Genomic DNA, 17,469 nt, shown 5'->3' with positions numbered 1-17,469 from the left:
TGAGCACGTTTACCAATGTTCCTACGATTGTAAGTAGCCTGGGGGCCGATTTTTGAATTTCGATCGCTCGATTTCGTGTATTTCGTTCAGTAATATCTCCACTACTGGGGGCCGATTTTTGAATTTCGAGGGCATATAAATTCTACAAATAGAATTGAAAACGAGTAGTCAATACCACTCGATTCCAAATTTCTATCACTCGTATTTCAAAAATTAGCATTTCGCCGTTTTCCACCGATATTCGAGTGACGAAATCGAGCGATCGAAATAAAAAAATCGGCCCCCTGGGCCAGATTTATGGCAGGTAAAACTTACATAAGGAAAGAAAATTAAGATAATACCAACATTTTTTTTAATTTGGCACGGTTAATTGATAACTAAATAAATGGGTAAGTATCGTCTCAAATAGGCCCATATTTAAAACTCGTAACGAGTACATTGTATGTATTATAATAATAATAATAAACCCTAACCTTACACCTAATCTAATGTATTTAAAATTCTCGAAAACCTACCTAGTTCCTAACTACAGCGATGGTATATTCAAAATCATGTTGTATGCTTCTTATGTTGTGGATCGGTGTTAAGGCACACATTATTATTTAATTATATTATATAATATATGTATATATAATATAATTAAGTTTCTATTGACTAACTCATCTCGAACACAAATGAGAGAAGATCTAGCTGGTACAGTTTCATGAATGTATTCTTAAAGTTAAGAGTTCCATTGGCTGAAACATTTCTAGATTTATATATTTTAAACGTGTACCCTCGTTTGTACCCGCTAAATTAGTTTTAAAAACTGTTCTTGCGGATGGAAGTATGTTCTGTATGGAGAGATTAGGATCTACGTCACAGTGCACTAGTGACTCATAATTGATCTGACAAGTAAAGCTTTGTCTATGTAAAATCATCAAACCTACATTTTTTGACGAACGTTTTGAAGTCATGCCGTCTAAAAATGTTCTGTAACTAAGTAAAAACACGTCGCATGGATATGTCGCCTTAATTAAAGGAATGATAGCGTATAAGCAATACCCAGTCACATTCTTGTCTATTATAAAAATGTCTATGTCGTAATTGAAAGTATTAGATAAATAATTAGCCTTGAAACTAGGTAATTGGACAGATTTTAAATGGGGCACGGGGTAATACTTAGATGTTTGGCTGAAGTTTTCCAGTAGGATATAATGTCTTTGGTATGTAGCGCCCCTGTCGGCGAGCCCTTCATTGACCCCCCGGCCGTCGTCGAAGAGGACCCTCCTGTCCAGCATTACAACTATCTGTCCCTCTTGCATTGCAGTCACTCCTTGGGCATGGTCAGTAATAACAGTTAACCGTTGCTTTCGGTCTTGGATGTAGCTTAGTGTCGTTATAGGATACACATTAGATTCAATGCGTCTAGTTACATTAATAGTACGAGGTGTGTATTGAAATCCGTTATTATCGATATAGATCTCTGGAGGATTACCGTTGTAAATGTCCGTTTGTACTGACATAAATAATTCTACGTCTCTGTTATTTGGTGATATGTCTAAATCTACTTTACTTTCGATTAAAATGGCGCTCGATAAGGGGCTGTTAAGTACATTAAATAATTTCACAGTGTGGTGTAGTAGTTGTCCGTATACTGAAGTAAATTCAGTGATCAGTTGTCCTGTCAATATCATAAATATTTTTGTTGTTCTGTATGGTTTCAATATATCTCGGATTGGTTTTGTCGTATTAGTGTTAAGTAAAAACATCCCAGAATTTACGTAAGATCCTGTGAATGCTCCGTAATTGATCACAACCGGCTTTTCCGTATATGTGTCTTTCTCTACGACTGTTTTTAAAAACCCAGTGTTTTCGTCAAATACTAGGCGATGCTTATAACTTTCCAGCTGAACATCCCCATGTTCAATAGGCTGAATAGTAAAAGGGAAATATAATCCACTAATCATATCTTCTTCTACAATGCAATGTACGCAATATATCGTGGCTGTATTAAGTGGCTGCATAGAAGATTCCTTTACTTTGAAGAGTTCAATTGTCAACGGAGGGATAAGAACGGCAAACATTATTTTGAAGAATTGTTTAGATATAACTACAACATTATTAAGGTCGTACTTCCATACAGGATTGACCTGGACCGCGACATCTTTTTTGTTGTGGTCAACAATTCGGATGTTTGGTATTTTTGTGAACAGTTCTATTATCTCGTATCTCTCATGGCTCAAAGAATTAAACACTAACACGTTATCTCCTGGACTGATAGTTCTAAATACTGATATAAACTCACCGTCTCGATACACGTACTTGCTTAAATAAGGGTTTTTTCTCGTCTTATTTGTCGTGAACAAACTAACCATGGCCTCCTGTATTTTCCAGCAGTCGTTCACCGTTGTCCAGATACTCTCGTGCACGTACCGGAGCACATTACTGGACAGGGTGCCGCCTATCACGTTGCGATCTAATAATCGGGCGACGGTTTCTCTACTTTTGGTTAATAGCTCAATTATATTTACGTCAATATCTTGGCTGTCGTTTGTCGAATCAGCTATCGCAAATGAAAACAATATTTCTGAAGATCTCAAGGTTGCTTGAAGACGCCTTAGTAAAATTTTAAGTAAAGGTCTGGATGTGAAATAGCCTGTCCAATACGCCGGGATGCCATTTTCCACATCGGCAAAATTTAAAAAATCTCCTTTCAAACTTGGATACTTTAAATTTCTTTTTAAGATTGACTTAAAATAATCCATTGGCGTGCCAAACTCAATAGTAGCTTTGTAAATATTGCGATTAACGTTGATAAATTCAGCAATTTTTTCGTAATTATTGTACTGGTAATCAATTTCCTCTTGATTTGCGAAGTGATGGGGCCCTCCAATTGGAGCAATAATGACATTATGAGGTGTCAGGGTCCCGGTCTTGGAATATTGCTCGAGAATGAGTTCGGACTTCTCTTTGACGTTGTATCCGTGTATATGCCAAGATTGGGCATGTTTGAAGAAATCGAAATCAGTGGTACATAATTGTTTATTTGGCCCACATGCTCCAAATCCGTCCGTGTTAAACTGTAAGTAGTGTGATAGTACAGAATTGCTGGGATAACGATCTTGTCCTATTTGTTTTAATAGTTTATTAAGCTCTGACGAATATGATCCTTCATTGATCCAGTTTTGAACCCAAACGAAGTCGCTTATTTGGTACTCTGCGAAATACTCCTCCCACGAGTAATGAACATTGGTGAAGATTAATTTTGTTATGCCCGACGCAGACAATAGATAGGCCAGTGTGGGACTGTGGGTGACACTGTTGGTGAGCCACCCCACGTCCGGCGCATAGTTCAGGTGCTCCGCGAGCCACTGGTGTCCTAGAAATAAATAACCGTTAAGTTTGGGTGACTGCCTTCATGGTATCCCAATCTAGGAAATTAACACAGACAGGGCGATGACCATTCCTACCTTGTACAAAAAAAAAACGCGGGACTGTATGATATCTTATCTATAATCTTTAGACTGTCTTAAATTAAGATTCTTAATGTTACACTTTCAATTTTCGCCTTTTTTACACATATTTAATTACATAAACGAGTCTACCGCGATATAGTTTCATTGTTTTTAACTTAAATTCCGACGTTTCAGCTGAGTTGCACCAGCTGTGGTCACGGAAAGACTGACGTGACGTCTCAGCAAATGTCAACGGAGATATAAACCAAACAACACTGAATTATCCGAAATTAGTACATACAATATATAAAAAAGTTCGTGGCAGACAAAGAAATTGTCTACCCCAGTTAACGGTATAACTATACCTATTTACCTTCAATCAGATTATGCACGAGGCCAAATATATGGGTTGTTCCTTCGTCAGATTCGACCCAACCTCCAGTAGTTATTTCTAATCTTCCTGCTGTTACAAATTTTCTTAAACTCTGTGGAAATACAGAGAATGCGAGTAAAGTATTGCACTAATTTGACATAACGAAACTACAACTACAGGTATAATGCCAAAGAGAGATTAATAAATACCAAAATAAGTACAGTCGCGCCTACTGACAAGTTGGGTGTACCTACTTGAGTAGGTATATTGCTAGAGACATTCAAATAGTTATTTACTATACAAGTGCGGAAAAGGGGAAATTCGAAACGAGTGGCGATAAATTAAAACACGACCGAAGGGAGTGTTTTAAATCGACACGAGTTGCGAATTACCCTTGGAGGATACAACTAAAATTATATCCTCCAAGGAATTACCTATTCGCACGCGTATCGTACGTTTTACAGGAGGTACATATGCCCCTTTAAATATTTGACATAGCAACGAAAAGTGCTATTTTACGCACTAGTGCGGAAAAGAGGCCCCACATGTACTGTAATAGTTATTTACGATACAAGTGCGGAAAAGAGGAAATTCGAAACGAGTGGCGATAAATTAAAACACGACCGAAGGGAGTGTTTTAAATCGACACGAGTTGCGAATTACCTATTCGCACGTGTATCGAACAACGTTTTACAGTACATATGGCGCTTTAAAGTTTGGACATACGCACGAAAAGTGCTATTTTACGCACTAGTGCGGAAAAGTAGCCCCATATGTACTGTGAAAGTTATTTTTAACTCTTACATAATACATATAGATATTATGGGTTCAGTTGCGTTTCCTGGCCATATTATGCTACAGAAACCTAGAATTATGATTGCATGCTTAGTTAAACACTTACCGCGCGGTTTTTATGAGTGGTCGTTTTCCACCATTTACTTAAATGGGATATTTCATTCCAATTAAAAGTTAAGTTAGGATATAAGTTCATCTTCTTCACGATGTTAGAAATGATTTTGTTGGCAGAGTTATTGTTATAATGCTCAAAAGTGTTTTTCCAAATAGTATTAACATGTGAGCGAGGTACTAGTATAACCTTGAAATAAACAAGTAAATAAGTAACCAGACCAGTAAAAACGTTTAAAACATTGTTATAACCCCACTACGGAAATACTTTTAAATACAAAGCGATAAAACTTCATTCATCAACATCTTTTGGCTCCACGATCGACGATGGAACATCGACACAAACATACACAAATATCCACTGCTAAAATAATTAAGCCCTTCCGTAGTCGGGTAAAGAAAATACACTGTTTAATTTTTTTTATTTGTTAAGGTTTAAATAAAGTATAAGGTACCTACCTACATACTTTCTCAGTTTTCTCACTACGTACCTTCAATGGCGGCCACTTTGAATTTCTCATTAGAAATTCGTAGCGACTGTTATAAATATTGTTCCAAAAATTTCGTTTCCTCATCCAGGAAGGCTAAGAAAATAATTTTAAGAATATTAAAATAAGATAAGTCATTGTTTGTCTTTGTTAACAGCGCAATAATTATGAAATACAAATCAACTGCAAACTATTCCATTAATTCAACCGCCCCGCCAGCTTATAGGAAACTACGTCTACGTGAGCTGTAGACCTCGCGAGCTAACATTCAACTGAATAACAAAACAGCACCTATGCTCACCTATGTATTTTAGAATGAAGTATTGTTGCAAATAAAATATTTTACAGTACATATGGGGCTACTTTTCCGCACTAGTGCGTAAAATAGCACTTTTCGTGCGTATGTCGAAACTTTAAAGTGCCATATGTACTGTAAAACGTTGTTCGATACACGTGCGAATAGGTAATTCGCAACTCGTGTCGATTTAAAACACTCCCTTCGGTCGTGTTTTAATTTATCGCCACTCGTTTCGAATTTCCTCTTTTTCGCACTTGTATCGAAAATAACTATTTTTTAAAATACAGGATGGCCCAAAAATATGTTGACAACGTTTTTTCTAATTATTTTGTTAAGTACTTACGTACCTAGTACTAAAATAAGTTAAAAATCAAAACTAGTCTTTTTATGCAACAAAAATTAATTGTTTTTAAAATAGCCTCCTTTCGCTTTGATATACAAACGCAAACGTTTGTTAAAATTTTCAACGAAATGCCGCAGCTCCTCCAAGGATATTTTTAGCCATTCTTTGGTCAGTGTTGCTTTTAGAGCGTTTACACTTTTGTGTTTAGTAGCACAGGCCCTTGTCTCTAAGATCTAAGATTGACCACAAACTATTGGATTTAGATCTGGCGAGTAGGGTGGCCACTCTTTTGAACTTATGAATCCGGGATAATTTGAAGCGTTTTGATTCGAAGCTTGGAGGATATAATCAAACGGAGACGCCATGTCTGTAATTTTCTGTACAAAATAGTCTGCCGATTTTTGCGGGGGAGGGGAACGTCAAATGTATGCGTAACGTAAAAAGCCATGTCAGATAAACGTCAGTCCATACATTGTGTATGGCCGTTGGCCGCCTATTTTCGACAGAGGGGAAAGCCTGTTAATGGCTACTCCGTTTAGTTGTATCCTCCAAGATTCGAAGCGATAATGATAAGCGAAAGGAGGCTATTTTGAAGAAAACTCATTTTTGTTGCATAAAAAGACTAGTTTTAATTTTTAACTTATTTTGTACTAGTTACGTACCTACATATAATAAAATAATTAGAAAAAATACATCGTCAACATGGCTCCGCCATTTTGATAAAAATCCAAAAACAGAATCGACACAAAAATCTAAATTTCACGAATTTCTTTTTAATAGTAGGGATAATTAAATATCACTTTTTTCTTCGCTACTTAGTCGACTATAGGTCGTCTAAAATTTGTGGCATAGATATATGAAGGATTTTCCAATTAAAATAGACTGTGTGTAATAATAATGTCAGCCTATACATGACCGTCTGCCGGGCACAGGAACCCTCGGGTACGGACCCTATAAATTTACCAACTTATTAATTTGCTAACTTTTATAAGTTTTAATAATTACCTCTATATCAAATTCAGTAAATCTCTTTTGTGCGTCAATATTTGACCTAATTGATTCGATGGAGGCGCATATGTGAAATCCCTCAATTGACATATTGTGACCATCGTTGCTGGGCAAATTCATAGGTACTTCCATAAAATAGTCAAGTTTTTGGCTATCATAATCCAGTAGTGATTGCCGGTTTACATTTGGTTCAATGTTTACATTGGGTTTTATACTCGTCGGCGCTTTTGCCCGAAATATTCCTTTTACAAGTAGCGGATCGTCGGTCTCATATTTCCCTTGGCTTTCAGGAATGGGAATGACTATCGTTTCCTTCGCCTGCGGGTGCGGAGGCTGCGGGTGAGCTTCAATTGTTTGCAAGTGGTTGTCGTCTACTGCAGGAAAGAAAGGAGAGGGTTTTCGAGGGATGCCTTTTATATTTTCCCAGGTCGAGTCGTTTCCACTGTTTTTATTACTTTCTAAGGAATACAAGTCAAAAATTTGAGGCATTATCTTGGAGCTATTTAAAAATATGTTTCTGGCCGACCTAAGTTCAATGGTTTGTAAATTTTCTGCTTGCGATGTCTTCATTCGGGAGAATATTTTTCCGCGTGTAATGTTTACTGCCGAAGGCACCAAGGGCACACGACGGAGATGCTGGCTCCTCGCGGGTACGGTTCTGCTGGAACTCGCTCGGTGGATATTTAACGGGTTAAGATATGAATGCCCAGCCATGCCTGTTGCGGACATTCCGCTCTTGTCGTAAAAAGGTCTTTGTACCATTTTGGATTGGTTTCGAACAATCTTTCGAAGAGCTGAAGACAATGCGAATCCATATTAATTATTGTAATTTTTCAATAGTTATGTCAAATCAAATGCTGTAATACTGGATACGCCAAAGGCCCGTTTTCAATTTGAAATTTTGTCAATCATAACATAACATTTTTTTACATTGACGTTTATATCTTTTTTATGATTTAAGAGCACATCAACGGGCACAATATCGCCACTGCTAAATAATCACGTCATGCTCCGTGGCAACCCCACTGTCTGTTTTGTGATTTATTGAAACGTAATGCTGATGTACACAATATATATATATATATTGAATGAATATTGTATATTCAGTACATATGTACTGAATTAGTACATACTTAAAAAAAATTGTACCTCAATAGATCGAGAGTACAATTAACTCAATTCGGACTTGCTCTAGAGCATCTCCCCAGCAACCCCAAAATTTATTTAAAGAAAATTCACGTAAATACCTACTTTTTAGCAAATAAGACACTGAAAAAAATTGTACTGTGGTTTTAACGTTGAATCAGTTAGCCATGGCTAGTTGAATTACCTAATTGTCGCCAGGACGCAAGCGCATCCCGCCGACTTCTCAAACGTACGAAACTTTGTATTTTTATATACAATGGGATACACACATTTTATTTAAGTTATGAACTTGGTTTCTGGTGAGAGTTCCAATGTTTTCTTGTCAACCAGCAATGGTGCATTGATCATAAACGTACCTATTTATTTTTAGGGTTCCGTACCTCAAAAGGAAAAAACGGAACGGAACGGAAACTGCTGAACCAATTAAGTTGAAAATTGGTACACATATGTAAGTCTGTAACCCAAAGACGGACATGTAACGTAATTAAATGAATTTTAAACATAGGGGGCACTTTTGGGGGGTGAATGAGACCGTTAAAAAACAAAGTTTTGCAAACTATATCGTGTTATATATCATATTAAAGAGCTCATTGTGAGAATCTCAAATATATTTTTTTTGTTCCAGGGTTCCATACTGAGGTCTTATGAAACAAATGAGTTCTTTACTAAGATACATACAGATTTTAAAATGTGGAACTCAAGCCCTTTCATAAATGATACCCCACACTTGACCTAATAATAGTACCCAGTAACATTGCTGGTTGACAAGAAAACATTGGAACTCTCACCAGAAACCAAGTTCATAACATAAATAAAATGTGTGTATCCCATTGTATATAAAAATACAAAGTTTCGTACGTTTGAGAAGTCGGCTGGATGCGCTTGCGTCCTGGCGTCAATTAGGTAATTTAATTAGCCATGGCTAACTGATTCAACGTTAAAAACCACAGTACAATTTTTTTTCAGCGTCTTATTTGCTAAAAAGTAAGTATTTACGTGAACTTTCTTTAAATAAATTTTGGGGTTGCTGGGGAGATGCTCTAGAGCAAGTCCGAATTGACTTAATTGTACTCTCGATCTATTGAGGTACAATTTTTTTTAAGTATGTACTAATTCAGTACATATTGTGTACATCAGCATTACGTTTCAATAAATCACAAAACAGACAGTGGGGTTGCCACGGAGCATGACGTAAATAATCGTAATTATATATCAAACTAGTTTCTATGTTGCTGGATTCGTCAATCTATGCGTCCAAAGTTAAAACGGCCGTTTTTGTTTTGAGTTTATAGATTGACGAATCCAGCAACATAGAAACTAGTTTGATGTATTCAAAAGGTACTTTAATACAAGATACAGTACGTAGCGGCCCCCTTTTTTAATTATCTTTCGTTAAATTAAAATAATCACGATTATTTAGCAGTGGCGCTAGTGTGCACGTTGATGGGCTCTTAAGAAAATTCTGAAACAGGTGACTTTACTCACTTTTTTCGTGGCACATAGTTATGTCCAGTAGTGCGTGCAACAGGAATATAGTGCCCAGAATACGACAGTAACTCCGGCTCAGCGCCACCGCCATTGTGCTCTCCGACCAGACAGAAAGTGTGGCACAATCCAGGCGTTGTTTTGAAAACAATGTTTTACTTTATTTCCCTGTATGCAATGCACAATGGTAGCTGACAGTTTTAAAACAATTGGCAGGGAAGTACTTATTTAAGAATGACAAGTTGTTTTCAAAATTCTGCATTTACCATTCATTTGTGGTACCTTTTCATAGCACCCATCATATAGACTGCCGCCCCTAAAGTCTTGCCACCCTAGGCCCGGGTCTACTGGGCCTATAGGGCAAATCCGCCGTTGTGTTGTTAACACTATAGTTACCTACTGCAGCCTTAGGTGCTAAATCAGAAAACTTGATCTATATTTTAGCGATTCTAATCCCGCGCTAGATATTCCAATTTTAGTGAAACCTGAGTCTGTCGAGAACTACTTTTACCTTGGAAAAGATATTTCTTTCAGCAAAGAAAAATAGGTACAGGTACCACTCGTATTCCGCAGAAGTCGATCGAAGAATAGCAATCCGCTGGAAAAAGACTGGGTTAAGAAAGAAGATTTTCACCAAACTAGCAAGTAAAGGCTTTTTTTATTGTTCAAAAATATATAGCACAGTTGCATTATATCCTCTAGTTCTAAATTTTGAGTTGTTTATTCTTAACGGTGGCTGCTAGGATAGACTTTTAAGTGGTGATTTTGAATGAAAGATATTCAATAGCATTCGTTTGAATTCGAGTTATCATGTTTTACAGATAGTATTTTCCTAATGTTGGTGTGATAGAAAATATTGTATTTCAATCGGGAGCAAAGTTAAACTAAATTTTTTGGTAGCGTTTCACTTGTGCTCGGGTATCGGTATTAGCACGAGGAACTTGGACAGACAGAAAAAACATTCTAACTTTGGAAATAAGCAATATTAAGTTCATCAATATTCGCAGAAAAACAAAAATCACCGGCGCCCCTACTCTCAATGTAAAGAAAGTATTCACATTCAGTGCCAGCGCTTGCTACGAGCTAGCTACGCGCTTGCTAAGCGCTGCGAGCGTAGCCGATAACATGGGAAAAACCGTATGTAGGGAAAAGCGACTACGGATAGTGCACCCGCCTGGCGGGTTGCTGGCAGTGAATGCGTTAATTATTACAAATTTAAAATTACTTAATAAAAAAAATAAATGAGCACTGCACCACAGAATAAATAATAGTACTAAGTACAGAAGACTCACTCTCTAACAAAACGCGTCTGTTACGATCAGCACAGATATGGCCGCTAGGTGGCGACATCGCTACGCGCGGCTTATGGCTTTCCCCAAAATTGGGGCCGGAACGGATGTACTTTTAGCTTCCTGTAGCAAAGCGACGAAATCGCGGAGTGAGACACGCCTGACTGCACCGTCATTGAAACCGAGGAAATGTTGGATGGATTTGAAACTGGAAGTTGGAATTCCACGTAATCCACGTTGCTAGGATCACAATTTAAAGAGAACTACTTAGGAGTGTATTCAATTAAATTTCTTGTCCAACAGTGAACGTGAGCGGACTTAGCGACCTTCGGCCAATATGATGATGATGATGATGACGTACTTGTTGGTACTATAAGTATTATTAAAAGAGTCAACATGCGATTGCGTGACACACTAAAGACACAGATATTTTCAAAACATGAACACATGAATGAGTAGGTACCAAGGATTGTCACCTTTTTACAGCATAACATTTAACCCTCAAATCGACAGAAAACATGGTAGGTCGTGAGTTCAAACCTACTCTGCGCTCATAGCAATTCTGGTTAAGAAAAAAATACAAAAAAATGGCCAAAGGTTAATATTATGTCTATGTATATAATATTTTGGACGTTGTCGAATTTAGGGGTATTAATTGATTAATGAATTCTTTTTAGGGTTTAACTGCTTCCCTACTTAAAATTATACGTACATGAAACAAGCATGTTTTAAACAACCAAAATATTTTCCAGCTTCCAAGATTTAACCCACACTAACTAACAACACCAACAAACTTAATACTAACAGGGCAAGTTAAATAAAAGTTTGTAAAAACGGCGAAATGATAACTGAAATATAACTAGCGCAATGGTTCCTAACCTGGGGGTAATTAATTACCCCCGTGGGTGTAAAACTGGTATTTTACGGGGGTAATAAGCTAACCTAATGTAACAATACAACAAACGTACACGTTTTATTTTTTATTACCATTGGGAGGAGGGGTAAAATCAGGTTCCCTAGTTAGTCATAGGGGTGACCGGACTGAAAAGGTTAGGAACCACTGAACTAGCGCAATTTTAACCCATAGGTATCAAATTTGTAAAGGCGGTTTTTATCGACTTCCCAAAGATGTCTAGATCGATAAATAATTACACTTAGGCCCACTTGCACCATCCCACTAACCCGGGGTTAAGCGGTTAAACCGTTAACCCATTGTCAAATTGTACCGGTAACCATGGTAACACCAGGTTTAACCGGTTAACCACGGGTTAGTGAATGGTGCAAGTGGCCCTTACTCGTGCATTCAATAAAGTATAGGCCTTGTCTATTTATGCAATTTTTAGAGGTACGCCGCATGCGCCAAACAGAGACCCGAGTTAGCATCTTCCGGGCGGCGGGCTGGCGTGGCGGCCGGGCGCGACCGCGACCGACCCGCGGTACCCGCGCCGTGTATCGATCCACACACCCCAAGCGCCCCGCGCCGTCTCCGTGCCGGCAAAAACATTGCGGTGCTGTTCTACATTTTATCTAGTAAATAGCCTAGTTATGAGAATTGTTTGAGAATTGTACATCATCAATTTATCATGGTGAGTAACAAGTGGTTATTTTCATAAATGTTAAGTGACATTCAATATTAGAGTGCATATACAGGGTGACTTACAATACGTCTAAAGCTTAAACACTTGTTTTATTCCAGGGTTTTAAAAATTACATTATCAAATGAAATTAGGAATATTAAAACTTAATAATGTCCTAATTATGTATTAGACTGTAATATTTAATAAACGATAAGGGTCTAGTTGTTTTTTTGTGCGATTTTGTATAATTTGTACATATTTGTACACGCGAGTTAATGTTTCCCTCCAGAACGCCTTGGTCGATTTGAAGATATTTTTTTACATGATATAGCGTTGGGCTTTATTACATATGTTTTAAGTTTTTTAACTCGCTCGCGTGGCGCTAAGAAGAGGTAAATGTTATTTTTATTTTCAATTACTTAATAAAAACATAAAGGATCTATTTGTTCAGTTTGTAGGGTGCGTTTCGGCCAGAGATGTGCGAGGGATGTGTTTTAAGAACCGATAGAATCACTGCACGCTGAGCGAGGAAAGCGAATGAAGTGATTCTATTGGTTCTTAACAAACACATACCTCGCAACGCATCGTCGCACATCTCTGGTCGAAACGCAGCCTTAACGGAGGTAATAGCGTACGTAGGTACTCGTAAAGTTATACATGCCTATATTGTATTAATTAAATTGTTTATGTTTCCTCGGTGTAAATGTAAAGCGAATCGAATTTATCAGGACGCGAGCTCTATGACAACATCAGGGCTCCTCGAGTGGGAGTTCTCGTTGCCTTCGGACCAGATAATATCGCACGGGTGGTACCACGGCGCGCTGAGCCGCGCGGCGGCCGAGAGCCTGCTGCAGCAGGACCGCGAGTTCCTGGTGCGCGACTCCTCGTCGCAGCCCGACAACTACGTGCTCAGCTGCCGCTCCAACGGCCAGCATCTACACTTCGTCATCCAGCGGGTATGATCATCACCATCTTCGATATTTATGGATCAACACCTTGGGGGTCTGCCTAGTCATAGATGCCAATCGTTTGCGTTACGACTACGAAAAGCTTTTTGTCTCTAACACTGACAGATAGCGTTTATTAGTTGTCGTAGCGCAAACGATTGGCATCCTGGCTAGGCACCCTAAGGAATTAAATAATGTGAGCGTTTTTTACAGATTGTTGTACACCCAGAAACTGTCTACGAGAGATACCAATATCAATTTGAAGACGAAGCATATGATACGGTTGCTGATCTGATTACGTCTTACGTGGGTTCTGGGAAGCCTATATCTGCAGCGTCAGGCGCGAGAATACAGTACCCGGCTAACAGAGTAGTACCTTTGACTAACTATATACCCAACGATGACGCCAACTCAGTTGTGTCCCCTGTGGGTGACGGATCCGGCTATGGCAACCCGTACAGCCTCTACAGTCATTTCGCTTCCAAACCAGGAATGCAATTACGTGCGCCTTTCAAAAAGCAACGTTCCCATTCGTTGACGCCTATTGACATGAGTCAGCATGCGAATCAAGCGAAGAGCGCCAGTGCAGATGGGGTAATTCAAAGCCAAACAATGAAACATGTCAAAAATTTCCCGAGTGAATCCAATTCCTGTTCAGGCACCTGGGATGTGAATCTCCCTATCAGCCCTCCCGCCAAGCCGGCCAGATACGATGGTCCCAAATCGGACGATAGACGATTGGAATTACAAAGACTGTACCACGTGTCAGGATCAGACTCGGGAAATGGCTCCGGGGACTCGACTCAAAGCTCAGCCCATAGTGACCCGAACAAGTCGAGGATAGACTCGGATTACAATGTAGTAACTCCAACGATAAAACAGCAGTTCGACTACGAGCTGACGGAAGCACGGCTGTTGCAATCCGAGAATTTGGACTATACCGTAGATTCCCGAATTAACCTTGAGAACTTCCAGTCACAAATCATATTATCAGGACTCTCAAAACCGCTGGAATCTGAGACTTTGCACACAATCAAGCTCTTATTACGAACGTCAGGACCTCGCATATTGGCGAATCATATGACAAAAGTGGACCTACACTTTTTGCTCGATGATGCGATACAGATCGAGGGTCTAGAGAAAACGGCATCGGGCTTAGAATTATGTTTTCTACCTCAAGGAAGATCACTGCGTTTGGATGTCATTGAAAGGTAGGTAGCAATTTTTACTTGATTGGCATGACAGTTAATTATTATTGCCGACTTTAATTATTGTGTGACAAACTGAATTTTTTCGCAGAATTGAAACTTTTCGGCTTCTGATAGCAGTGACGATATTGACTTGCCAAACGGACAGGCAAAGAGCCGATACTATCAACGATTGGATACTTCTCGCCGTCGAAACAAAAACTGCACTAGGGAATCTGTACGGATTTTCAGCCATAATGTTCGGACTGTGTATGCCGCAGGTACAATACTTTCTTCGGGCGTAATCTATAATTGTAGTAGATATAAAATATTTTCTGAGTGACAATTAAAGCGATAGAAATATGAAATACCTACCTATTGTCAATATGAACTATTACGCAAAACTTAGAGGACACTACTAGCACAAACAGCAAATAAACTTCTTCGATGCATCCATTGCATATTTATTCGTAGCAAAAATAATCGGAGAAAACTTATCAAAAAGCTGTTTAATGCATAGTATACACCTATAAGATACTCTATGGTTTACGGTTTGTGCTAGTGCTGCACTCAGGCGGCAGAACATCGCAGTAATACTCCCTATTACATATAGGTATTTACAAAATTTGAAACAATACCGAAATTATATTTTAATTTTAGGTGGAGTGCTTAGAAAACGCATGGAATATTTTACGGCGTGTTTACACAGACAATGCCTTCATGTTCGAAGCAAAGCTGCGTCCTTGTTTTAAAAGTATGAACGAGGGCACAAACCCATTGCCACCGAACACGACTACTCCGCACATTCTGCCGCCGGTGCTATGTTTTCATTTATTCGGTAAGAAATAAGAATAACATTGGATCCGTGTTAATTATTCAACCCGGTGCTTATACTTGAAGCGAAGACTCACGGTTTTGGTTTTGCAGATGGTGAGGGAGGCGGCCTGATGCAACCGGACGAGTCATTTCCGACGAGTCTGATGAACATCCTCGCCTTCGACTTCAACGCGACTGCAGCGCACCTGGAGTCCGCGCGCTACTTCCCGGACCAAGTGGACATGTTCAAGAGGAACGCTAGGACCGTGGTGCAGGAGATGTCTTCCCTGGGGCCCACCTTGGATCCCACCCTACTAGAATTATTTAAAACTGAATTTCACATTAATTTTCTTTGGGGCGAACGCGGGGCGTTAACCACTCCTAACCAGAGGTTTGCGCGGTTAACAGATATATTAACGGCGATGGCTAATAAACTTGCTAACCAGCCGCCAGAGTGTGATGGGGCTGTATAAGCAGCGAAAGATTGTAGACAACTTTTGTGATCAGTGATCAAAGGAACATAAATACTCTCTACCATATCATCTCATTATTTTAGGTACATAAACATACATACATATATGTATTTATGCATTTAGTTAGTTCTACAAGGTTCTACATATTACAACCCCTTGTTTAAAAAACCCTAACAACAAATATGTACCTAGTTGCATAATGTATATTATGTATAGTTCATTTTTTTAGCATTAGAAAACAGGTAAACAATCTTGATGTGTCTTTTAATTGAAAAACATGTTTAAAATAAGTCACGGCAAATATGTAACAATTATGAATCTAATACGATCATTTATATTCTTCTGCTTTCATAAGTATAAGTTACTGATTTTTAAAATGCGTTTTTCAATTAAAAGACATGTCATGATCGCTTACCTTCTTTCTAATGCTAAAAAAACAGAACTATAGTTCAAAAAAGTTAAGGAATCTCCATGTAAGTATTAGGCAGTTGTCCCACCAAGAGCGAGTAAGCGATTAGCTATCGGCGATTTTCTCGCCCAAGAAACGAACAAAAGGATCCCCTGTGTTAGTAAAAGAGATACATATATTTATAGTTCATCGCTGGCTGTTTACACTGCCGGCGAGAACACTCGCTCTACTAGTTTGTCGCCGAGATAAAACTAGCTCAGCGGTACTCGCTCGGCGATGCTCGCTTGGTAGTTGAACTCAAGCTGCGAGTCCAATAGCCCGTCGCACTCGAACACTCACCTATAGCCGAGCGTCAAAACTATTGAAGCTAACACTCGCTTCTCGCCGCTCGCCCACTCGTTTCTAGTTTATCGTTCTACTCGCTTATAGCTCATCGCTCTTGGTGGGACAACTGCCTTAAGGCCCATTTTACACAGGCAGCCACCCGAAAATTGATATTATGGTGTTTTGTTCTAATTACTAATACTAAAAATTATGAGATAACAAAAGGAATAAGATTGTTAATACGAGAAATAAAAAAATATTACTTTGAAATAAAGTCTGTCTGTGAGATTTACCTGTTCAGAACAGTGTATCTGTTTTGTGTAGCATATTAAACACTACTCGTAACGGAGAAGAACCCAGCAACATTTCGATATACATATATCAGTTATACATTGGTTACCTAGCTCGGTTGGAATGACCTGTGTATCATGAGCGTATATGCACCTATTGTACGTATACCTATATACCTAATACTCGTACCACGGGTAGGTAAGTATTTGTTATATTTATAATATGCGTCTTAATATGAAATTAAATATATACATCTTGAATATTTTTGTTTATATATGTATACCTCAAGCCAAATTTACCGTAGAGAAAACGTTCAGATTATGAATGCAAGTCGTAATCATACGGTTTTATTTAAAACATTTGGAAGTATAATGGATGGAACCGCAAATGCCGTTAGGTGCTAAATCCTCAATTTGTAAATTTTGCAATAAATAAGATTGTACAAAACATTACTGAATATACCAACTCATTAAGTCAGCAAGACATTAACTCGGTCATTAAGTGGTCTCACGACAATGGAATAGTTCTCAACTCCAATAAAACCAAGTTCTTGCTAATTCATTCACCGTACTTACCAATTAAGAATATCCCTTCCAAACTATATGCCCATACTTTCCATTGCTTTCACCTTAACAACTATAACTGTAACTGTGAACCTATTCAACAAGTAGA

The 17,469-nt window shown here is 38.5% G+C and overlaps 2 protein-coding genes across 2 annotated transcripts; one reads left to right on the top strand and one right to left on the bottom strand.

Annotated features, from left to right (window-relative positions):
• Positions 1-693: 693 nt before the first annotated feature.
• LOC134661824 (alpha-mannosidase 2-like) lies at positions 694-9,551 on the bottom strand. The gene is made up of 6 exons (XM_063518019.1): positions 9,485-9,551; positions 6,851-7,647; positions 5,208-5,300; positions 4,712-4,906; positions 3,811-3,922; positions 694-3,361 (listed from the first exon to the last, which is right to left on the bottom strand). The coding sequence occupies exons 1-6, from the start codon at positions 9,498-9,500 to the stop codon at positions 702-704; spliced, it is 3,873 nt and encodes a 1,290-aa protein (XP_063374089.1). The 5' UTR covers positions 9,501-9,551; the 3' UTR covers positions 694-701.
• A 3,532-nt stretch (positions 9,552-13,083) lies between these two features.
• LOC134661032 (breast cancer anti-estrogen resistance protein 3 homolog) lies at positions 13,084-15,845 on the top strand. The gene is made up of 5 exons (XM_063516933.1): positions 13,084-13,306; positions 13,511-14,508; positions 14,597-14,765; positions 15,145-15,322; positions 15,412-15,845. Exons 1-5 carry the CDS (start codon positions 13,091-13,093, stop codon positions 15,771-15,773), a joined length of 1,923 nt encoding a protein of 640 aa, XP_063373003.1. The 5' UTR covers positions 13,084-13,090; the 3' UTR covers positions 15,774-15,845.
• Positions 15,846-17,469: the final 1,624 nt, after the last annotated feature.

This window comes from Cydia amplana, chromosome Z (assembly GCF_948474715.1).
Source record: "Cydia amplana chromosome Z, ilCydAmpl1.1, whole genome shotgun sequence".
NCBI lineage: Eukaryota > Metazoa > Arthropoda > Insecta > Lepidoptera > Tortricidae > Cydia > Cydia amplana.
This window is presented reverse-complemented; position numbering and strand designations above follow the sequence as displayed.